Raw genomic sequence first — 25027 nt, forward strand, 5'->3', positions numbered from 1 at the left:
TGTGGTTTTAGACTCACTACATTCACAAAGATTTATAAATGCAAAATATACCAAGTGTTTATAAATACAATCTTATATATTTAACTATCCATCAGTGTGTGTGTGTGTGTGTGTGTGTGTGTGTGTGTGTGTGTGTGTGTGTGTGTGTGTGTGTATTAAAGAGTTTAGACTTTTTTTAGTTTTAATGTATGACAAGTACTTTGAAGGCATCACAAGCGGCTCTGGATCATTTCGTTAACTACAGACAAAAGAACCAAAATATTAAAATCATTTGATTTAGTAAAATAATGGTCAATCCTATGGAATTCATGCATTGAAGATCTTTTTATTACACAATAAAATCCGGACAGTCATTGCAGGACTTTTCCTGCTGCATCGGTAGTTTTATATGCGGAACTGTTCCTCCACAGTCACCTGACTGGACCAATCTTGTACTTCCCAGATTGTTGTCAAATTTCCTAGAGATATACTACTGTAACCCTGGCACATGTCATTGTTAGAAGACACATTGTTCTTATTATCTCCCTTCCAAATTCACATGAATGCCACTTCCTACTTGCTATTCACCAGACATACCAGGGTAGGGCTGGATTTATGTTCCTCTTGTGCCGCCCAGGGACTTTCGGCAGCGTGACTCAGCAATGCGGTGACCTCGCCTCAACAAAGAAATCCCAGTCTGTTCCATGTGCGATCATTTCTGTCTTGCATGTCTTACACAAGCATATGCGTTGTCTCTCGTGTGCAACAATTTGTTCAAGCCAAGAATTACTCTATTGTGGAATTATTTATCACTAAGAGATAAATTTATGACATCCTGGTGGAAAAAAAGCAAACATCAGTTCTGATTATATTCATAAACTGTTTTATTCCGAACATTTTTGTGTTAATAGTGTTTAATTTCACAACAAATGTACAGGTACAAAAATAATCTCTCTGTATTTACATTATATAACATGACTGGTATATACAGATATATATATATATATATATATATATTTATACAGCATACAGAGGGACTATATGGAGGCCGTAGTCTTGCTGTAGTTTTGTTTTTGGTGCAGATTATCAGGTGATCTGGACCGGCCTTGACCAGACTTGGACGCCATCTTCATTCATGTTTGTGATCCCAGGGCCAGCGCCTGTGGATTCAGACCTGCTTCAGGGACATGGGCTGATGTGTCCCTCAGTGTGGGGTCATAGCTGGATAACCCAGCAGCAGCTTCCCGGCTGTTCACACCTCCGACAGAGAGATGCTCCCGTTTACTTCCCAAACTTTATGTCATCGTAGAGCTGCAGAAAAGAAAAACATTAGTAACCTGAATCTCAGAGTAATGATTTATATGAATTAAGATGCCATCAAAAGCGGATGACCTGAGGATAAAAACTGACCTCATCTTCCGACAGGTCCACATCCTCCATGTCACTCTCGTCTGATTCGCTTTCAGGTAGCTCTCTCAGCTCCTGTGCCGTCTTTTCGTACAGCTGGCATCGGATCTCTTCATTCTGGCGCCCATAGGTGAGATGGTACGGCGTGAAGCCACCATAATTAAAGCAGTTAACATCTGCGCCAAGGTCAAGGAGGCAACGGACCAATGTTGGGTTTTGGAGATCCACAGCCAGATGGAGCGATGTGCGACCGCTGCACTGTTCCTATGGGAAAAAAGAAGAATAACATTAGGTTCCTGCTGTCTCTTTAAAGATGTTCCTTTAGCAAAAAAAGTGAAATTCAATGCCTCTAGACTTTATGACACCTACCTGTGCGTTGATGTCTGCACCCAGCTGAACGAGATTCTCGACCAACGAAATGTAACCATTGATAGCCGACAAGTGGAGACAGTTGTGTCCTGTGAAGAGAAATCACAAATCACTGTTAACTAAACTCAAGAGCAGCTCAAGTAAAGGATCAGTGGACTGCACGTGTGCTTGGGGGTGCTGTAACCCAGTATTTACCGTTGTAGTTGGGGAAGGACATGATGGAGGCAAGGTGGTGCTGGCAGCTCTGGGTGATGAGGCTGAAACAGGCGAGGGAGCCTTTCTTGCAAGCAATGTGGAGGGCTGTGTTCCCACTGTTGTCTGTCAACTGTGGGTCCGCGCCGGCATTCAGGAGCCTCTCAACCAAAGGCAGCTGTTCTGTGATCACTGCAAGGTGGAGGGCAGTCTGAGGAGAGAGGATTTTAAAAAAAACTTATTATCACGCCTTGAAAGAAACGTGTATAATGAGGTATAGTGGAGATGTTAAAAGCCATTACCTGTCTCTGATGGTTCTGTACGTTGAGGAAGGGGTGATTGTGGGACAGTTTGATCATCTGGAGGGCATGGGCTGTTGCTTCGTGAATGATGGCCAAATGGAGAAGCCTGTGGGGATGGGGGGGGGGGGTCAGTTAAAATAAGCCCTTGAAAATGGAGGAGGAAACGGTTCCAGACACATAAGAAAAAACAAAGCCTGAGCAGTGGAGCGTTTCGCAAGAATGGAGTTTTGTTGGGTTATTTCCACCAGCAGTGGCTTGACACATCTGATGCTTTATCAGTTCCTGGCAGCGGGCCAGGGACTTTCCTGAACTCGCAGGGCGGACTTTAGAACCGCCCACTAAGTACTCTTTCGCGCGCACACACACACACACACACACACACACACACACACACACACACACACACACACACACACACACACACACACGCATATACAGTACAGTACTTTAAAATGCCTCGTTTTCGTGCAACTTTAAATATGTTATGCCTAATGATCTTGCAGCTTTTCACATGATTCAATTGCATTTAGGCATTTATGTCGCGCTCCCGTGCAAAACTCCATCCGTGCATAAACACGACCCTCGCAAAACTGCATTGGTGTTATTAATCTAAAAGGCGTATTTTTAAAAAAACAAAAAAAAACAAAAATCCACTTACGTATCACCGTCCTCCGTCACTGCAGTTCTCCAAGGCTCGTATTCCTGTGTGAGATCTTCGCTTTTGCTCATTGTCATGTCCTCAAACACGTTCACGAGTTCGTCCTCCCGCAGGGAGTCCACGCCGCTGTCAAAACGGTCCTCTTGGCAAGGAAATATTTTCCCGTGCTTGGGCTCCATGTTGTCGAAGTTATAATCCATCTGGTTTTGGTTTGATGTTTTGTGGACGTCCATGTTGTCTGTGCGTCTGCGTCTGGGTGCGTAATGGTGCTGAGGTCAGGGCAGAGTGCTGCAGCGCACAAACGCGCACCCGTTTTTATCCGCTCGGCTGGGCGGAGCCTCGGTGGGGAATTCCAATTGACTTATCTTAGAAAATGCAGAGGGAAATCACACGGAGCTGTGCTTTTGTGAGAGAAATCCCCCCCGAACAGACTCAGAATGAACACTCGTAGTTTCCTTTTAGACACCATTTTCACCTGTGATGTAGGTTAGGGGACATGACATTATTTATTCCAATGAATGAAGTCCGATGAGCATGAATGAGAGGGAGACAGCCCCTTTAGGCTCTTGAATAATTCCCTTTTTTGCATTGGGGAATTTATCTGTTTTAAGTGGTTCACTTGACAGACAAGTATTCTTTTTTTCCAAAATGAATTTAAATTTATTCAAGACTATAATGGCTCAGTAGAGCAAACCTCCACCCAAGCCCAGCAATCCCCTGTAGGTAGTAAAGCCTGATTGAAAATCAAATTCATGGTCTCGCAACACTAATTTAATCTATTATTCCTGTATTTGTTACAGCAGTCATTTAAGTCTGTTGGATCTACATTTATTTTGGATTTTCTAAATACAATTTAGGCAGAATGACATGTTTTGAATATTTCCTGATAAATAATAATAATCATAATAATAAAACCCATCCAAACACACCCTAATGTCAACATGTTAGGGGGAAAATCCAGGAAATTATCTGGCTTTTTTTTTTTTAGTCATTCTCACAAAACTATGGCAATCTGCTCACCATCTTTTGCATAATCAGTACCAATTAATGTTGGTAATGATTATGCAAAATCAATACTATTAGTATTTAATAGTTAGTTAAACACTAACTATTAAACACTAGTCGTGTTTAAGTTGCAAGAAGTTGAACATTTACCAGATGCACAGAGCTATGAACTGTAATGCAGTCCTATGAATAATTTAAGCTGTGTTTGGAATGAGTTGGTTATGATATGTGGTTGGAATCACATTTATAACCATGCATGTTCTACACTTCAGTGTCTTTGTCTTGGATTTGCACCCTCCATTACATCGGATCTTTACAATCTCAAGCATATTTCATTAGTGTTATCATGTATATCCCTTTACTCCTAAGCCCTTTAAAAGTTTACGATTAAAATATATTTAGGATATGCATGAGAAAATTTAGCCCTTGTAGTTTTTAATAGCTGTAGTAAATTTTAAAGAGTTTTCCCAGGTTAGTACAAGACGCTTTTGTTAGACTACAGTGTGAGTGTAAACAGCACACAGACTGCAGGGGAAAGATTCTAAAGTTTCCGTGTGGAGACTCCCTTGTGAAACCAACACTGCACGTTCCACAAAAGGATGTTCTGGACATACCCACATAACATTGCACACCCTGGACAAACCGCCAGAGGTGAAATTCTGCACACATTCTGGAAAGAACTTCACAAAATCACACGGACATAAAGCTTGCCCAACAGCTTTGATTGACACGATGAATCTTTTCCTTATCTTTCAATGTATTGAATGTTGTGACTGTTTTTATCTCCTTTTTGTGTTCTTAATTGTGTTTGCCTCAAAGCAATTTATTACTTACGCAATGGCTAAATACGTGACAGAGCTACCTGTCCGTGCTTCCCTGACATTTATGATAAAATTCCCAGGATTACTTCTGTTTACACTGTGAAAGGTAGGCTTGGTGATAACATAGCAACAGTATCCAAGGACAGTGAAGCATTCACGCCTCTATGGGGCGATACTCAGACGGGGTGACGTTATACAAACCAAGCATACACACACACACACACACACACACACACACATACACACACCTGTCAGGACTGTGAGGTCACTGCACCATGCAGTCTACTGCATATTTGTATGTGCAAGTGTGAGTCACATCAGATTAATTTCATTCACTGAATTCCACAGCTTCTCTCGTCTTTTCCAAATATCATAATGAGATCTGAGGACAAACTGTTCTTGTGTTACTCTGTCTTTCACCTTTTGCCAAGATTGTGTTCTTGCGTGCATATATGGTCAGATATTCACACCACATGGGAAGTACTGGGACTTCCACCTGACATTTTTAAGATTTTTTTTCTATGCTTGCGTAAAGATGAGGAAGTTCTGTTGGCTCTACTTACGTTATGTTTACCACTGGTTGCCATGATACCAACGGCTGGGAGACAACTGACACCATTTAATTATCTAGCGCCGTACATTGCCTACTGTCTTTGTATTGGATAAGTACCACTCATGTGACTCAGCATGGAACTTAAGGAGACTTCACACCCAGTTGTTGCTTTAGTGATTGTGTCCTGAACTCCACCAGCCTCACCCTGCATTCATGGAACAAAAGTGGCTGTGTCACTATGTATCAGCATTTATTACAAGAGGTTTAACCTGATGTAACGGGCATGCATTACATTCTGTCACTATGAAGCTTTTGTTCATGCTGTTCATTGTTAAATATGAATACTTTGTGTTGCTGATGTAATATTATTTCTATTTTCATCTAAGTATGATGTTTTATTTCAGAAGACCTGATGTATATAGGCTTCTGGCTTTATAATATTGTAATCAAACAGTAGAATGCAGAGGTGTGAATGGCAAGTCTCAAAACTGCTCCGGGCAGATGAGGCTTGATTGCCATGGAAAGCAGCTCACAAAGTGCAAGGAAAGCTCTAATTGTAAATAGGTGACCTATGTGGTTTCTGGGACCCTTGGCTAAGAATGGATCTGATGCTTCCCTTGCTTGTTGCAAAAGGTGACTAAAAGATTTGAAAGTGGGGTCAACAGCCCCATCCCATAAAATATCACTTTGCAACAGACACATCAACAAGAGAATCACCTAAAAACTTGGACCTGGGAGAGGATGGATCTCCAGCTAGAGACTCCAGTAAGTGAAATCTAAAATCTGGAAGCTATCTGACCAACAGATATCATTAGGAAAGGCCATTTGATGAATACCTGGCATTGAGTCTTTGAAAGAGCAGTGGAGAAAATGTGATGCAGATGGGGACAGCTGGTGAGAATGGCTCAGGAATGACTGGAGATGTCTCTCTCTCTTTTTTTAAAGAATATTTCATTTTTCATAAACCATACAAAACACAAGATACAGCAACCTGAGAACCCCCCCCCCTTTCCACACACACACACACACACACACACACACACACACACACACACACACACACACACACACACACACACACACACACACGCACACACGCACGCACCGACACACAAACCAAAAGAGCCCCACCAAACACAGCACTTTGAATGTCCATAGTCTTAGGGATGAGTTCTGACTACTTTCTCGCTCCAAACATTTGTGAACATGATATCACATGTTGATTACACTGTATTTATCAAAACAGGATTGTCAGTCTTTCTAGCCATGGTCCTTGACATCCATTTGAAAATGAAATGGAAATGGAAGCCAAGTGAGGAACACTAAGCTTCTCAAAGAGAAAAGAAAAGAGTTGTATTTGAGCAGCCAGATAATAGTTCTTAAACCAAGGTAGTCGAAGACCACCCAGGTTATAATCCAAAGTGAGTTTTGCTGAAGATACATGTGGATTCTTACCATTCCATAAGAATTGTTTGATATGCTGATTGAGGGTTTCAAAGAAACTCATTAGTATTGGAATAGGTAAAGAGTGGAAAATGTACTGTAGTTTGGGTAATGTATTAATTTTAATACAATGTGTTGGACCAACTAATGTAATAGGTTCATTCATCCATTTTCGTAAACCTAATATTATATCGCTTATAAAGTCTGCTCCCACAGAGTTCAGAGAGGTTCAAAGAGCCTCCAATTCTTGATGTCTTTCCTGGCATACAAGCACAGTCTACAAAGAACAAGGAACAGACATTGTGTTTGATGTCTACATTCCGTCTATTCTGAAAGTTGAAACTAGATCAAATCAATGATGCGGAGTGAGACGTACAGTGCCAAGGGAGGCCAAAAATCCATCAAACTGGCAAAATGTCCTGGGAGAAAATTACGACAAAGCTGTGTTGTTCAACTTTCTGGATGTTCAGATTGTACATGTCGCCCCACCACATGTCTGACTGGGGTTGCACCATGCAGTCATGAAGAAGATGGCACAATACCCATCCAACAGAAGTAGGCAGCAAAGTCTTCACAGTCCACGCCAGGGACACAGATGTTGTCATCATCAGTCTGTTCTGCAGGCAATTCTGGAGCTAGCAGTTGTGTTTTGCCTTTGTATATGACCTGTGTTGCTCTCTTGCAGAAAAGAGGAAAGGGATGCTTTTCTTCCATGTCTTCATTGGCTGCGATGTCGTTTCAGCTTTCCGAGACAAAGGGAAGAAGTCTGCTTGGCAATGTGGGATGTTAGAGATGAAGTGTCTTTAAAAAAACTCACCAGCTTTTCATCTTCCTGTAGTGGAAGATGAAGACCTGAAGACATTAGAGAAGTTTCTGGTTATGATGTACAACAGACTCAGCACAGCTGAAGGTGTGTGTGATGCAAGGTTGATTATGTTTTGAAGCTGAGGCCATACAAAGCCATTCTTCTAACCTGAGCAACACTGAAGCAGCATGAGAAGCATGCTGCCTACCAGAAAGACTTCATCTGGAGTTGGTCAACAGTGCGTCAACCAGGAAAACAGAGTCCTGCCAACTGGGACTGGACCAAGAAAGTAGATCTGTGGCAGATCACTTGGACAGAGCTCCCACCCATTGCAGAGAGTTGACAGCAGCTAACCAAGTGCAAATGCTACTGCTTTAGTATGACTTGCAAGGCACTGTTCAGCTGCTGAATGCTGATATGAGGTTTTCAGGCATTGTAGTACACACATCCAGGTAGCAAGACAATATGTGACAAACAAATACAGGCAAACCTCGCTTTCCGTAATCAGGTTAGCCTAAGGTATGAGTTACCGTTGTCTTTTGGACAGAAGTTTACGGTACCATAACTCACACCATAGGCAATGGAATGCAAATTAAGTGAAAAATTATTGAATACAGTAAACTAAAATAAAAATCACATTACCGTCATGTTTTCTCTCGACTTCTCTTGCCTTTATCGTGCTTGGCGGCAAGAAATAATAATAATAATAATGGATTAGATTTATTTAGCGCTTTTCTGGACAGTCAAAGACGCTTTACATTGGATCCATTATTCATTCACTCCTCATTCATACTTGGTGATGGTAGACAACGTGTGTAGCCACAGCTGCCCTGGGGTAGACTGACAGAGCCGTGGCTGCCAATCTGCGCCTACGGCCCCTCTGACCACCAGCGGAACAATGATACACATTCACACACCTGTGAGTGCACCACTGCAGGCAAGGAGGGTAAAGTGTCTTTCCCAAGGACACAACGACAAATAACTCGGCGGGAGCGGGAATCGAACCCTCTATCTCAAATCATTGGACGCTATACCACTGAGCCACGGTCGCCCCAAAAAGGCGTTTGTTTCGCACTCGACTTCCAAATTTTGTTCGACTTCTAAAACAAAAAAAATTCAGAATCTTTTGGTCAAATTCCAATTTGTTTGATATCTAAATCATTCGAAAACCAAGGTTTGCTTGTATAGGCCTACCGCGACACGTACAGTACATCCAATATTATGAGACTGATGGTGCCTATTACATGAGCACTTTCTACCCTAATTGTGATTCTGGGACTGATACTGTATGCAAGGAAGCTCATAAAAAAGTTATTACAGACAAGGGTCTGCAGTTTAATGGTCTTGGTGTCAAATCATGCATTTTTGATAATGTAGAATCTAAATTTGGATCTATGAACCCAAGGGTCTGTAATTTTATGGCAAAATGTATTATTTGTGTACAGAGGTACTGTATATCTCACCCTACATCGTTAAATGGCTTCCAGTCAGAATTTATAGGCAACTAATGGGTTTCATAAAATACAAAATCTCCAGGAAGTATCTGTACCAGTTTTGATGCTTGTTTCCAGAAAAGAATGACTGTTACAGTGAACAGTTCCACTATATGTTGGTATGAGATGTGGTAAAACGAGTCAGATAAGACTTCTTACTTAAACAATAAAGGCAAAAAAGGGATGGGAAAAAAATGAGACAATAGTGTACATGTGTTGTTTTGTCTTTTAATAGTTTTGGCTTCTCTTGGCTCCTGGTTTATTCCATCTAAAGGGTCACAGGTTACACCACAGTTGAACTTTTACTATAAATGACTTTTATTCCAGAAGAGTCAGCATTTCCTGTTCTTGTAGAAATTTCATTCTAACTTTTTCATACATCTTTTAGCTATCAAGTAAACAAACAGAGAAATACTTCTGGCGGAGGAAACAATCACACAGTTAATGTAGCGTTACTCTGTGGACAGTAAACCCAACTCAGTGGGCTCAGTGACACAGCAGATCCGCACATACAGTAGTTTACACAAACTGCACCCACGGTTTGTTTTCACCATGTGTGGCTTGATATGAGAAACGAGCACTTCATTATGACGGGTTCACACAAGGCTGTTTTCCATGGCTTGTATTAAGGGGGCAGGTACGGTCGCTAATGATATGAGTCAGGCAATTTCTTTGTCAGCCTTAACTATATGTTACATAAAAAGAACAAGCATTGTGTGGGAGGGTGTTTTCTGATGTAATGACATAATGTATGCTTTACATCTTACACTCTTTTAACAGGTTATGAGAACAGCACACAAATGAAGATCATAGTGTTTGACCTTAATTCTCTTGATGATGTCATTCCATGAGTTCTAAACTTAAAAAAAAAAGGATATGGACAGTCTTCAATCTGATGTGTTTCCTCAGAACAAAAGCAACATTCCTTTCAAAGAGGTTTCCATACCTGTAAAAGAAAAATAATAATCCCCTGTCTATTATGTGAGGGGTTACATTGAGCAGTGTGAGAATGTTTCAGCATCTGATGTAAATAGTATTGATTGAAATGGCAAAGTCAGCTTAAAATTTTTGGGATCCTCCCCTTTATCGCCTCGGTTTCACACTGAATGTACAAATGCATATTTTTTCGGGTAAGTGTGGGTGCTTTTCGGAGAAGGGTATTACCTTTTTTTTCTTCCCCAGACATTCCTACAGTCGTTCTCTCACACACAAATACGCATGAATTGTATTTGTGTCTGTCACTGTGTGATTCACTGGGGGTTGGGAGCATAGACATTACGGTCAGATCCACCGATTAAAAAACAAATTATCATGACCTGGGTGATGTCAAGCTGTTCAGAGTTTAGTCTAATTATTATGAGATATTTGAACATAATATTGGAATATTTTTGGAGAGAAATAGTTTTCTCCTATTTTTATTGAAAAATGGGAATGGGACACAAAACTATATTGTCCAAATTAACACTTTAACCAATAGGGGTTGTGTTTTTACTGTCCTTTCTGTCATTCCACTGAATAATCAGCACAGCCTTTAAAGAACATTTTCTATGCTTTGCATTATAAATCCTGAAATTTCAGTTTTTAAATTATGAATGATCCAACAAATGAGAGCCAGGCTGATGAAATAGAACCGACTGCTGACGGTAGAAAGTTAGAGTAGCACATCTCAAATGGCAACCTTGATACTGGAACATCTTGGTCTGTAGACATGTAGACACAAGAGCTTCTCAGTGTAACAAGAGAAACGGTTTCACTCATGGTCATTAACATATGTAATTTTACTGAGGTTAGCAGAGAAGCTAAGGTTTGAAAGTTTGTGTTTGGTCTGCCGCTTGCAAATCATGAATTTTAGAGTAATGGGTTGTGCAAGAATAAAAAAAGCAGTGTTCAAAGTGGTCAGGTAGAAGCATCAGAGACCTTTTTATGCTCACAGTTTAATGGTAAAAAGCAGGTTTACACTTGTATCTCTAGCAAGACCAGTCGGTTTAAGGAAAACAAGTAGATCACAATTCTGTAATTCTCTCTGATGTAGTGTGAAACAGTTTGAAATATTTTGTGTTTTGAAAATGCAAGAATCACATTGGATCAGAGGTGAACATGATTTATATGTTGTTATCAAGGTTCTGATTGTCATGTGATCACACATACCAACTTATTAGGGACGGCAGTGGCTCAGCGGTAGAGCAGATGTCTCATAGACCGATCGCCCCAGCCATTGGCAGATCGAGTCCCACTCCTGCCATGATGTCACCAGGAGTGTGAGCTGACAGTGGGAGATGTCACCTCACCTTCCAGCCACTGCCGAGGCGCCCCTTGAGCAAGGCGCCGTCCCCCCTACAAGCTCCTCAAATTGGGGTGAGTTCTGAAGCCGCTGCCCGTCACTCTGCCTCCCTGATGTGTGTAGTTTTATGTGATTGTACTAACTAACTGCATGCTTACAGGCCCTCTTGTGTGCTGTGTTCAGGGGCCCTGTATACTTGTCAACTAACAGAGTGACTTTGTAATTTCCCCTTGCGGGGATCAATAAACTATACTTCTTCTTCTTCTTCTTCTTCTTCTTCTTCTTCTATTAAGACAATGCAAATCAATGCTGCCGAGTATGTAGAGGAGGAAGGAGGATATTTACTCTGAATGGAACTTGAATACACAACCTCCGCCACCGGAGGCATATCATTTTCAGTGTGGGATATCCAGTGTTCTGCTCATGTCTATGTCCTGTGCATTACTGATTGAACATGCAGGAGTATAGAACTGTTAACAGGACAAAACACACAAAAATGCTGCCACCGTTTGGCAAAAGTGCAAACTGCATTATCTCTGTGTCTTGAATATGAAGCAGCACGGCCCTCCACCTACAGGATCTGCTGTAGTTTATGATGCAGTCTCACAGGTCAGCCTTTTTTTATGAATGTGTACTAGTGTTGCTTTGACTAACAGGATAATTCAAAAGACTATGAACACATTTTTATGAATTAAATTTGACAGGCAGGGCATAATCTAAAGAATAAGCCATGGCATTTTGTTGGAGCCAGATTGTCACCTGGATCTAGAAAAGATTTTTATATTCCAGGAGTCACTTGGTCAGACAACCACAGGACGGCAGCTTTTAGGGAGCGTCAGCCCTCGACTTTAATTAGTGTCGGGATGCTGGTTGGTATTAGTCCAATTCAGCATGTTTGTGAAAGCAGGAGAATAATAGTTGAATAGTTTGGATTGTTTAAATTTATTTCCCAATGGCTTAAATTGAAAGAAGCAAAGAAATATTGTATGGTATGTGTTATAAGCATGAGTATATTGTGTATATTATGATTATGTATATGTTTTATAAGTAGCTAAGTGACTCTTTTTTTTTTACATTTTGACTTAACTCATACACCCCATAGACAAAGGGCTAAGAAAAATCACATTATTTTAAAGTCCAAAAGATTTTTGTAGATAAGTTTTTGGTCTTTTAGACTCAGAGTCAAAACCGATTTGTATCAGCTTCTGGATCTTACGGAGGACAAGTTTCCGTTTACCTAAGGAGTCAGACTACTTCCTTTACCTTGATGTTTATGGTGTTGACAAACGCCATATTTTACAAAGGGCTAATTAAACACGAGCTATAACCTCTGGTACTACTTCTTCTTCTTTGGGGTCTACTCCTATAGGACATCAAGCCATTCTTCTTCTCTATCCAGAGCTGTTCCTTAAGAACATACTCATCCTCCTCCCAGTGGACCTGACTGCTCTCTAGCTGTTGCTCAATCTCGGTCAGAGCAGCCACAAGGGTGTTGACCTCCTTTTTCTGCTCCTAGAGCTGAGTCACAAGAAATCTCTACATTTCTGTGTCTTGTCCAGCTGGGGCATCATCGCTGCTCTACCTCCCAAAAATAAGCCATTAATGACTGCCATCGACAAATTTATATGTAGCCTAAAACTGCTGTATGGATTATTCTATGTGCTACCATATGCCTGGGGCAAAAAAAAAAGTCACATTGATGTCAGTAAACTGACAGAGCCTCTTCTCAAGGTGGACTAATGCTACCTAGATGTTTATTCTTATTTTTGTTAATATGTTGTTGGTTAACATATTGTTAGGGGCAGCATTGGCTCAGTGGTAGAGCGGTAGAGTGGGTCGTCCAATGTTCCCAATTTCCCTTCGGAAATGACAACAGTATGTAAAATAAATAAAAAATAGAAAACAAAAATAGAGACTGTTCAGTTACACCTAGAAAATATTTGGAAAAAAGTGCAGCAATTTCCAACCATGATTTAAGCTTTTCAGACATTTAGTGGAAAATCAATTCAAGGATGGATGGATGGATGATGGAAAGAGGAATAAATGGATAGTGAAATTACATTATTAGCAGTGATGTAATGCAAATAAAATCCATGTTTAAATCAATTTATTTAAAACAATTACCTAACAACGTAACAGAGGTTACAAAGTGGATTCCAAAAATTATTTACACGGTATTTACACAATTTAATTTTGGTTAACTTCATTCTTAGTTTTTCAATAAAAAAGGAAAAGTGAAAAACTGACAGAAACTACAAATCCCAAAAAGCTTCCTCATAGCTATTGGTTACTCAAATCAAACATGCGAGTGGACAAACTCAGTAAAGTGCTTTGTGATTGGCCAACAGCAGCCATCACAGCTGTCTTGATGCTAGCTAGCTTACCGGTTAGCCGTGTGAGGTACATTTGGCTTTCTATCCGGGCTAAAGTCAAGCAACAGCCTCTCTACCCCTTTTGCACTGGCTTTTTTTTAAAGCTATAATGCCGGTTCACTCCCGAGAGAAGAAAGAAAACAACCACGAAGAAATGGAGGTGGATTTTCCCGAGCAGGACGGCAGCACCACAGACGAGGAGGACACCGTCAGCTCGTCCGTGTCTGAAGATGGAGACAGCTCGGGTAGGAAAAATAGGCCTTAAATATAATTTTAGACCGAAATTGTTCAAATATCCTTGTCGGTCACATATAAGTTTGCTATGATATATGACTGCTTTTGAAAGTTTGTGAAAATGATAAACTAAGCGTATGACAATAACAAAACAGGTTGCCTTTGGTTTAAGGAAAACTACTTGATAAAGAAATGTAATGTCAGTCTTGTCACGTGTTTATGTAAACAGAGATGGATGATGAAGACTGTGAGAGGAGGAGGATGGAGTGTCTCGATGAGATGACCACCCTGGAGAAGCAGTTCACTGACTTGAAGGAGCAGTAAGTTCTTTCCAACACCATGTAACATTCACCTTTTGCTGTCAGGTCTGAATCAAGAGCACACCTGATTTTGTTGCCTGGAATATGCTCACTGTCAACCTATAAGTCTGTCCTTTTACTCATGACACCAGTAAAAATGGCGATATTGTGATGCTCGGAGGAACATGGACGTTTCACTAAATGCACCATGGCCTGTATGTCACGATTTTGATAACATGTAACATTCTTCCTTGCATTTTGTTCTTCAGGTTGTACAAGGAGCGTTTGAGTCAGGTGGACATCAAGCTGCAGGAGGTAATGGCAGGCTGTGCCCAAGAATACCTGGAACCTTTAGCCAACTTGCAGGAGAACATGCAGATCAGGACCAAAGTTGCTGGTGGGTTAGAGCAATAAGACAGGCTTTGCTGTGCTATTTGTGATAACTTTCAATCATAATAGAATTACTGATGTGGAAAAATCATGCAGAACTGATATCCAACAATATGTCGATTATTTTTAATTGGACTGAAGATAATAAACTTCACTGCTGGCTGCACAGGGATCTATAGGGAGTTGTGCTTGGAGTCCGTGAAGAACAAGCATGAGTGTGAGATCCAGGCTGCCTACCAACACTGGGAGGTGAGAGGCCAATTAATGGTTAAAGGCATTTGTTATGCTTATGCCTGCATTTGCCCCATAATAACACATTATCCTCCAAAAATATTATGGATTTCCCACGTATGATATCCACACTTGTAGATTTTGCCTCAGTGGCCTAAACCGACTGAATTTCATCCACATCTGGAGATGATTTTATATTTTTTATATAATATTTTTTTCCCTTTTTCCTGCATCGTAGAGTGAGAAGTTGCTGCTGTTTGACACTGTACAGAGTGAGCTGGAGGAGAAGATAAGAAGATTGGAGGAAGACAGACACAGTATTGATATCACCTCAGGTACTAAATGGGGCTCCACAACAGCGGTCTTTTCATTGCTCCATTTATGAAAGGAAATCCATCAGAGAGATGTCATCGTATAGTCTGGCCAGCATTATGACAAAGTAAAACATTTAATTCTTAACATTTTGAAATCAAAGAAGATAATGAACAAAAGTAAAAAAGGCAAACATCTGCAAGCTGTGAGACCTATTTATTCAGTTCAGAATCATGCTGAATCTACAAGCGGAGATTGGTGATGCTAATGAATAACAACAATACATCTACCAAGGATATATCAATAGGTTGAACAGTTTGGAACCCTGATGTATAAAATGGTTATTTCTGTAAAATGTGAAACAAATATCCTCTATTGAAGTGACTCTCATTTGTCATTTTTTTGTTTCCAGAATTGTGGAATGATGGATTACACTCAAGGAAAAACAAGAAAAAAGACCCATTTTGTCCTGTGAAGAAAAAGAAGCCTGTTGTTGTTTCTGATATCCTTTTCCCTTCCTCTGTCATCTCAGTCCACCCATCTTTCATCTCCACTCATTTTGATGTTCTTTACTGCCATGCTGTAAAGAGGGTCGCCTCACTGTGTTTATGTCCTTAACAGCCATTCTACGGCCTTACATTGTTTACATGCTGCAAGATCTTGATATTCTTGAAGACTGGACTGCTATAAGAAAGGTATTGTGGAAATTGTGAAAGTACTAACTTGGTGAATTTATCTGTTTTGTTACTTTACCTTTTTTACTCTGCTTCCTCATCCACCCACAGGCAATGGCTTCGCTGGGGCCACACAGAGTGAAAGTAGATGGTAAGGTTCTCCTTTTCATTGGCTATACAGTTTTTTAGTGTAGCTATCAGCCTGTAGTCATGCAGGATGTGTCGATTCAATACCTTGATCGAAATTGACTCAAGTTCATAGTTAAACAGAAGAAGAATGTTACTTTCCCATCTTCTCAACCGATTATTCTCCCTGATTCACTCCTTTTCCCTGCAATGCTCTCCCTCCAGCTCCCCCAGTCAAGCCTGACAGACATCACCATGTGGCGCGTTCTGAGGACGGTCGGCTTTTTTACGATAACCAGTGGTACTGCAGGGGACAGGCCATCTGTATCAACAGGAAGGATGAGTACCCGACCAGGTGTGTGTGTGTCTCTGAGTAAATTACAAAGTAGGAATTCAACAAGCCTAATGATGATTTAGACTTGGTTATAAATTAGATCCTCATGTCCAATTGTTTATTGGAATAGGAAACTGCCCCTAAACACTTGCTATTATGGGGAAGTATTGTGCTGTGTATAGATACTCTGGCACATGTGATTTCTGTGTAATGGAAATGATCACAGATTTAAACAAAGACAAGGTGAGTGTAGGCTTCCTGTGCATCCTGCCACCGGTGCTGTCAGAAGAGGACACCTCGTTGAACAGTATGCCTTGATTTTTCCCAACATACCACCCACAGACTTTACATCAATGGCAAAGACATTGCTGTCATCCAAACATCAGAGGAAATCTGCTTATTAGTTCTTTTGAGTCCAGTTTGCTCCAGACTCTCCACTTACAGTGGCCATACGTCTTTCTTTCATTGTGCATTATTTCTTTCACTTATTGAGAAATAATTCATAGATCTTGATGATGTCTCTGTTAGCTCCTTCCAGTGGGTCTAAAATTTTCCCCGGGGAAACGTAGCATGTAATTTTGTTTTCAACATCTCTTATCATTATAAATCTATTCACATGTGCACAAGCCTAATTTTCACTTCCAGGGGTAGTAACCTGCATCGCTTTAATCTGTAATAAGAACAACAAAGAACAAGTGGCGTTTCATCCATTGTGTCACATCAACAATTCATAGAGAGGATAGCTGGAAATATTTTCAATAATTTTTTTCAGCTGGAATTTATTCTTTTGCTCATATGCTTTTCAGTCATACCACATTGAGGACTTTTATATTTGGAATCCATTACATCTAGAACACTGGCCTATTTAGGAATTTGAAATTTTCCCTGGATAACTGTGAGCACATCATTAAAAGTTTTTTTTATATGTGGCTGTAATCTATCTTTAAGATTTGACAGTCCTTTTGAAACAATCGCCTGTTGTCGCTGTGACTATAATGGTCTGCAAAAACCAGTTGTGTTTGCTATTTTCCCTATGCAAAGTCATAATGTCAGATGCCAACAGTCACAGTGACCGCATTGGCCCCTGCTTACAGCAGTGTCAAGTTCACAACCTCTGTTTTGTCTGTGATGATTGGGAAGTGATTGTGACCTAACACTGTTGTGTGCTTGTGTCATGCAGCGCCATCATCACCACCGTCAACAACGATGAAGTGTGGTTCAAACGACTTGACGGCACCAAGTCAAAGCTGTACATCTCCCAGCTGCAGAAAGGCAAATACACTATCAAGCACTCATAAAAATAGTCACTTATATCAGCAAAGACCATCATCTCTGCTAGGTTTTTCTTTGTCTCCTATTTGTGTGGTATCTGTCTACATTTTTGCCAAATGTACAGTCACACACACACACACATCCATGTACACCTTTATGTGCGTACATATCCATACATGCATCATTTTTCTGCAAGTAACAAAAGAGACTGTCCTAAAAGTAGACTTCTTTTAATCTAAGGAGATAGTCTTCTTTGTAAATATGTATGTATGTTGATATTATTGACGAGGTCACAAAGTGTCATTTTCTCTGGAATGGAGATCAATGAAGAGAGCTGCTAAAAACTAAACGAAGGGTGAAGAACCGGAGCAGTGGAGAACTGTGAACTGTGCAACTCAGTCACGTGCCTTCCCAAGACAAGACGATACCCACACCGATGGGAAAGAAAGTCGTGAACTATTAATATCAATACAGTAAAGCCTTACTCTGTACTGTGTTAGCACCAAGTGGACTGAAGCGGGTCAATGAATGAGTGAGTGAGGAATCCTGAACCATGTGAGGATGCTGTCAGCACTGTTTTAATTTGCTTCTCCAGACACACCGCTTAGATTTTAAATTTCATGCTCTATAGAGCCTAATAAAACTGCATTATAGGATCCTCAAGGACCCGAGTTTGATTTAGTGAAAATAATCACACAAGCATCAATATGGAGCCCGAGAGTGATTAATCAATTTGGAGTAAATTGTTATATCGTGAACATAATGAGACAACTGTTCAAGAACACCCTGGGGTTGAAACCCACCTGGGGGGAGCTACAGTAGAGAAAGATCTCTTAATATTTTAGCATGATTTTCACAGTATTGCGTTTTAAGTTCATACTAAGATTACCCATTGAGCGTTGAATAAAATGTCAACAGTAATAAGAGGTGCCATGTATATAGAGATAAATGTTTTATGTTGTGTTGAGTCTATTCCTTAATTCTTCCCTCAGTCTCCTCACTTTGATTTGTCTCTGATCATGTACACGGCTTAATATCCAGGCACAACGTTCCTCATCTGTAAAACATGGTGCCATTTTCAGTACTTATTCAATCCATGATTATTATGTGTTTACACCATCACAATGGAGTCATTCAGGTGTTGCATACGTAGTTATTTTTCCCCTATCCCCTTTCTCTGCCTGTTCCTAACCCCATGACTATCCCTTCGACCTTCCTCCTTGCCTTCTGTAAAAATGCAGATCATCATCGACACATTAGCGGTACAACACTCTGTTTACAATCTGTCCAATCAGAACAGGGAATGTGCACATTTGTAATCACAACTGATTCACCGAAGGGGCTCTTGTGTTGTGTTTATGTGATGCTTTATATTTTCAAAGCTGCACACATCTAAGTATTACCATTCTGAGGTATTGTAAACAGAGTTCCTTGCAGTATTCTGTAACAAATATAGACCAAGTGTCTCTGAAGCCTGATGTGACATTCACTGAACGCATCTTTTCATAAGTTTTTTTTGCAAGTGGTTTGTTTTGTTGTTGTTGTTGAAATATTTTTACTTTATTTTTTACCTATACTACAAATTCTGCTTCCTTTTACACATTTGAAGTTTAAAAAAATGTGACATTGTGCCAATGCATGTACTGGTGATTAAAGACTTTATATAATTTCAAGAGAGTCAAACCTGCACATAAAAAGTTCTTCAGTCTTCTTGTGTCTTCAATAGAGTGGTGTCATTACTGTACTTAAAAAGTTTTTCTGTTTGTACGTTTAGCTAAAAAGAGTCTGATGCTGATCACTATCAAACTGCACTCTACGGTTTGAGTTAAGCAAATTTCTTTTCATGGACTCAAGAGCTTTGGATTTAGAAAAATACCAGAGCTTTTCATAGAGCTTAAATACCCTTTTGGATTTGTCCTAGCATAGTCAAAAGAAGCCTAGATATTATCTTTTATAATACTTCATTGTACAAAGGGAGAAAGTCCCTGACAATGCACAACTCAAAGTAACCCCTGAGGCTCGCGGAACCCTTACTTCATAGCTGTGACAAGGGGGAAAAAAAGGGGTGGCTTATTTGGTGGGGGACATGCTGAGCCAGTCCTATTCTGTAATGGCTCTTTGGTGTCCTCTGCTGTTCAACATTTCAGTCACTTACTCCAGCAGAGAGCCACTGTAGATTAACACTGCATACTGGTATTGATCTAGAATCTGCACTGTAGCATTTCCTTGCCTTTCACAAGGCCTTGGGCCTTTGCAGACACCTTACTCAGAATTGCTGCATTCCATGCTTGATTAATTGAGAACATTGATCAGATGTAGTAGCACAGCTGAACAGAAGAATCAATTTGTAAGCTGAGAAGGTTGTTTGCCATGCGTGTAGACATTTTCTAAACAAAAGTGGTGTTTTAAATGAAAATCCCTTGATACTATGATACTACCCTGCTAAATCAAATTCACAGTTAATTAAAATAAACCCCTGAATCCATGTGTCCAGCCCTCAAATGAGGTTCCTTTGCATTTCCACCTTGCAGTATCATTTTTCTGACCCGTGGGTGTCAGTAGTACTCCATAGTGAGGAGAATGCAGCTTCTCTACATGGATGGAGGGAGGTGGTCTGTAAATCTGGGGCACCCTGCTGCTGAAGCCCTCCAGCTGATAACAGAGAGAGAGAGATGAAGGCACAGTTTGATCACAGCTCGTTGGCCACGTCTGCTACTGCAACAGAGGGAGAAAGGAAAATCCCCATCAACGCGTCAAAGGTAGCAGCAAACAACCAAGCAGCAGGGCTGTCTGTATCGCAACACGCCATGCAGCATCTCATTAGAGGCTTCCTTGAACCTGTTAAACATACTCCTGTGAACGTGTACATCCATTTCTATGTAGGATTATGGGCAGGAGTGGACATAGCACCATTCCTGACGGTATATAACAGGATTTCTCTTTATGATACTGTTTAATTATGATGCTAATTGAATCCGGATATCTGTCTGAATTTCTGGCCATCTTCATCCCCATCTATACTTAATTCGTAACCAGAACTGGAGGGTCATTGGGACGTGTTTACTGCAACACTGGGGCTAATTAGACTGTGAAAGTGTCACTCTGTGCTAAATTCTTTTTATCCCTTCTATGTGATGTGATTGTGTGTGTGTGTGTGTGTGTGTGTGTGTGCATTGTTTTGCATTTCCAGAGTGAGGCTGTGTATGTAAATGTCTTAGTGCATTCATGCATGTTGCTGTGTGCAAGGCCTGTGTGTGGGCATGTACCTTTGATACTGATTGTATAAGAGAATGTTAGATGCATGTGCCCATAAGTTAACATCAAGGGCTGTTTTCCATTCTGCAGGAAAGATGGAAATGATGATGTTCAGCTGATAGGTCTCCAGTCAGCAGCGTGTGATGTAAATGAGCCTGGGGTTACCTCTCTACGAATGTCTGTCGCCAATTCTTGGTGGTCAAGAATTCAACATTTGTCTTACAGAATCCACCATTGTCTTACTGTATATTGTTTCCACTGTCTCTTTATGAATAAAGTTGCATGTTTCCAGGATTTAATTTGGTTAGTACACTTCCGAAAGTCAGTTTCTGTGATTTATTGATCTTGGCCAGAAAATGGTGGATTTCTGCCTGAGCGTTGGGAGAGAGTTGCTTCCTCAAGTTTTTCAGGTTTTTGGTCACAAGTGATGGAAAAATGGAGTATATGAATATTTAATGTTATGTTTGTGATGAAAAGGGTGAGCCAGAAGTGAAGTTCTCAGTTTAGTCGATTTAGGTTCCAGCCTTCACCTATGAACAAGAGATGTGGGTGGCAGTGGAGATAATTTGTCACAGATACAAGCGATTGAAATAGATGTCCTCCTTTGTTCTAACTTGGACATCTGGATGAAGCTCAAAATAAAGGCAGTTGAAGTGAAAAGGATGCCCACTGGGCATTTCCCTCCAAATGGGGTGGACACAGAAGTTGAAGAAGGGGATACATATCTCACCTAGAGAGTGGCTGAAAATTAGATTATTTTTTTATGTTTTGGTGCACAACCAACCAACCTTTGTATTATGAATTTCAGCTATCCATTTCTGTTTGTCCCCTTCTGCCAAAAATGTATCTGTTAATTGTACTTGCTTCACCTCTAGGAAACTGAAGCATAGAAAGAAAGAAAAAACTCCCACAAAGTGTCAAATGCTCGGAGAAGAAAAGTGCTAGATTCAATTAAACTTTAAGGAAGGGATCATGGATGATATTTATGTTTTGTGAAATAGATGGAAGCATAATTATTTTTTAACTAAATTAGTAGATTTGGCTGGAGGAAAAAAAATGCTTAAATCAAGCTCAGGGTTGCCAAAAAAGTCTAGGTACGAGACAACTCTGGTAGTGAAAGACTTCAGATGCTGTTTGTACCTCATACAACACATGTACAACATGATGTGTCACTATCTATCAGGTACTACTGCCAGCATCGTCTGTCAACTGCCAGGCCCTCTTTTTAATGAGGTGCAGGCAATGGTTTCGCTATTTCCAGCGTTGTCACATGCAGTTGGTGAGAACCTCAGTTCATTCTTAAGACTTGTCTCTGAAAGATGAGGCCTGTTCCTGGCTGGACTGTGCTGTTGAGCTCATAAGAATTAGATTCCTCATGTCCAGTTTCCAGACTAACTTGGTACATTGCACCTACACTGTGGCATTTGCAACTCACCCCTTCCGTTTGCAAAGACGACCCATTGCAAAGAAAAAGAAATACAACAAGATGGAGCAACAACGTCTTCTTTTTAATCAAGTTAACAGAGGCAGTTGAAAAGTTGCCAGTTGTTGGTGTATCTCTCATTGTTTCATTGCTTCCTGCTCAGCATCTTCCGGTTCAAGAGATTTTTTTTTCATGTGATAATGGCAGCCTAGCATTTTTAACCCCCTTCATCTGATTAAGAATCAGATGGGGCGAACTACCTGTAAAGAATTGCATCTTCGCATGACACGTTCTCCAGCTCACACTCAACTGGCATGACTGGTACCATCTCATGCCTTTCAACCTGAGAGGACTTACTCCGGTAATGATGGAGATATATCCCAGCAGTCTACCATTATTGTTCACAAAACAGTCGAGTTTGGAAGCAGTAGAGTCGATGGATGGACCCTGGGAGTTGCCCAATCTGTTCAGGGTTGTCATTCCTGTCCGTCTATTCACTACTCCACTGTTTAGGTGTATGCATGGTGATTGGTTGTGGTCAAGGGTTTGGAGAACGTTGTTTTTTTTTACCTCTCTACTGAATTTGACAAGTAGCAGCATGCCTTGGTATTCTCCTCTGCCCCCCATCCCCCCATACAAACCTTCAGTTAAAACCAGTACCTGACAACAGCACAAGATATGAACCAAAACTGTATGCTGAATCTCTGCTACTTTCAGACAGCTTTTTTTTTTAAATTATTATTATCTAGTATACTGTATACAGTACTTATTTGTCACTTTAGATTCAGCCCCACAATTAATTAAAAGTGTTTCTTTTTCTGAATCGATTTTAACTATTTCAGAGTTATGAATGATTTAGACACTTTTACAAACTTATAGTCTGTCAAAGGTGTCTAATGTTCCGTGTTGAGTGAGAAACTTGTGTTCAGTCAGTGGTTGGTTTAATTCACATATATTTTGCTTATGTTCCTACATAATATTTGTTTTTGCAATGTGAGTTCCTGGTTGCGTGAATCTCTTTTGTATTTTGTGTCAACGTGACTATCTTGTATTTTGACTTTTGTGAATAAACGTGATTTTAAAAATCTTCCTTGTGTGATTTGCATGCTTTGCAATACAGATACTGGTGTCGTTAAACTTATCCTAACATTCATCAGTTAGCCAGGCAATTGTATTTTGGTGGCCTGCGTACTCTCATGACATGCACAGCAGGGACAACTTCAGTGGAACGATCATTGTGGACATTTTTATGTTAGCATCTATGTTGCGCCTATACGAATTTAAAAGGGTTTAACTATGGGAGGCCAGTACTGGTCTGAGTTACCTTTGAAGGACTGTGTGAGTCGCTGTCAGCCTGGTCCATCCCTGTTGTTGCCATATGCAAACAATAGTCTTAAATTTTAATGAACACCTTTTGCACCTTTTGTTTCACACTCACACTTGACCTATGTGCCAATCATATGTGTATTCCTCCTTTCACGTTCATGTGAAATGTGAAGACAAATCGTGAAATATTTTAAGTGCGTTAAACCTGTCGAACAGGACTTACTGGTGACATTCAATCAGTCACATTTGCCGTGATGTGATGCGAGTGCTCTTAACTTACTTTACTGAAGTTCTAACAGTCTATTTTTTCCTCCTCTTTTTCTTTTTTTTTTGATAACCTCAAAAGGCTGAGTACCAGCAGGCTGCCAAATGTGCATGTCTGGACTGTTTACCTTCCCCGACGAGATGACAGTATCACCTTCCACTTCCACACCCACTGTCCTCGGACACCATACTGTATCTCCTCACTATGTCAGCCTGATATGCAAAGTAGTGTCGGCAACCAATGTAGCACGGCTGACATGGGCAGTGTTTGTGTGTGCCTGTTTCAGAAAGGATGTGTGTTTATGACCCTCTGTGTCTGGATGGGCTCCCCAGCCAGTGACAGCATGGTAGCTATGATTCTACACCGAGAGCGCATCAGCTATAGCATCATCCTCCCAAACAGATAAACACACACAATTTATCTGCCTCCTGCAGGCTCACCCTCAAGTGTTCAGTACAGACTCAGTATGGAAATGTAGTCAAATGGCCAACTGGCATCAGCAACAGGATAATACCACAGAGAATTAGAACTGAGTGTGATTCTCCTGCATCGTATTAATCATTTATATATTTCCTATTTTGCCGGTTGTGTTTGCTTACTATATAAACATGTGTGCACATACACATGTAAATACAGGCACATATAGATATCACTTGGAACATACACATGAATCTGTGCCGGGCTTGTTAACTGTATGTGTGTGTGTGTGTGTGTGTGTGTGTGTGTGTGTGTGTGTGTGTGTGTGTGTGACCGTGCATATCAGGCTGTGTTAGCGCTGGACCCAGAATCAGCAGAGTGAGAAACGGAAAGCTCACCCAACCATTTGGCTGCGGTCCTAATTGGCTGTGTGCTGTTGACAGGATGCTGACAGAGCACATCGCACAGACAGGTACTCTTTTTCTCTTTGTTTCATCTCCAGGGTTAGTGAAAATATTTTCTCTGAGGAATTCCCTGCTCTACTAATTTCCAAGCATGAAAAAAAAACCTTAAGTGGCACGCTTTGACAAGTTTCAAAGCATGTTGTTTTTATAGCATTTGGATGCACAATAAAGGAATGAGGTGGCTGGAGATAGGCCAGCCTTAATGAGATGGTTCTTTGCATCTTATCGGGCCTGGATGGTTTACAGTTCTGTGACCCGCTTGACTTGTATGTGTGGGCAGATCTGTGCATGGACCAACACATGAACACATGCAGTCAGAACTACA

The 25027-nt window shown here is 40.6% G+C and overlaps 2 protein-coding genes across 2 annotated transcripts; one reads left to right on the top strand and one right to left on the bottom strand.

Annotated features, from left to right (window-relative positions):
• Positions 1-845: 845 nt before the first annotated feature.
• On the bottom strand, positions 846-3211 carry nfkbiaa (nuclear factor of kappa light polypeptide gene enhancer in B-cells inhibitor, alpha a). The gene is made up of 6 exons (XM_068342600.1): positions 2908-3211; positions 2250-2355; positions 1951-2158; positions 1756-1844; positions 1390-1650; positions 846-1290 (listed from the first exon to the last, which is right to left on the bottom strand). Exons 1-6 carry the CDS (start codon positions 3138-3140, stop codon positions 1261-1263), a joined length of 927 nt encoding a protein of 308 aa, XP_068198701.1. The 5' UTR covers positions 3141-3211; the 3' UTR covers positions 846-1260.
• Positions 3212-11244: 8033 nt separating this feature from the next.
• brms1lb (BRMS1 like transcriptional repressor b) lies at positions 11245-19225 on the top strand. Its single transcript, XM_068342395.1, has 11 exons — positions 11245-11382; positions 13785-13925; positions 14144-14234; positions 14483-14610; positions 14773-14852; positions 15073-15169; positions 15559-15648; positions 15777-15841; positions 15932-15971; positions 16172-16301; positions 17461-19225. The coding sequence occupies exons 1-11, from the start codon at positions 11304-11306 to the stop codon at positions 17576-17578; spliced, it is 1059 nt and encodes a 352-aa protein (XP_068198496.1). The 5' UTR covers positions 11245-11303; the 3' UTR covers positions 17579-19225.
• The last annotated feature ends 5802 nt before the right edge of the window (positions 19226-25027 follow it).

The sequence above is a fragment of the Antennarius striatus genome, chromosome 19 (assembly GCF_040054535.1).
Source record: "Antennarius striatus isolate MH-2024 chromosome 19, ASM4005453v1, whole genome shotgun sequence".
Taxonomy (NCBI): Eukaryota; Metazoa; Chordata; class Actinopteri; order Lophiiformes; family Antennariidae; genus Antennarius; species Antennarius striatus.

What these genes read in the sequence shown, in the direction of transcription:
- nfkbiaa (XM_068342600.1), bottom strand. Translation starts at nt 3,140, where the DNA reads ATGGACGTCCACAAAACATCAAACCAAAACCAGATGGATTATAACTTC. An exon ending in GTGACGGAGGACGGTGATAC is followed by an intron (nt 2,356 to 2,907) that starts GTAAGTGGATTT and finishes CCATCCCCACAG; the next exon opens with GCTTCTCCATTTGGCCATCA. An exon ending in TACAGAACCATCAGAGACAG is followed by an intron (nt 2,159 to 2,249) that starts GTAATGGCTTTT and finishes CTCTCTCCTCAG; the next exon opens with ACTGCCCTCCACCTTGCAGT.
- brms1lb (XM_068342395.1), top strand. Translation starts at nt 11,304, where the DNA reads ATGTCACCTCACCTTCCAGCCACTGCCGAGGCGCCCCTTGAGCAAGGC. An exon ending in TGAAGATGGAGACAGCTCGG is followed by an intron (nt 13,926 to 14,143) that starts GTAGGAAAAATA and finishes TTATGTAAACAG; the next exon opens with AGATGGATGATGAAGACTGT. An exon ending in CTGCCTACCAACACTGGGAG is followed by an intron (nt 14,853 to 15,072) that starts GTGAGAGGCCAA and finishes CCTGCATCGTAG; the next exon opens with AGTGAGAAGTTGCTGCTGTT.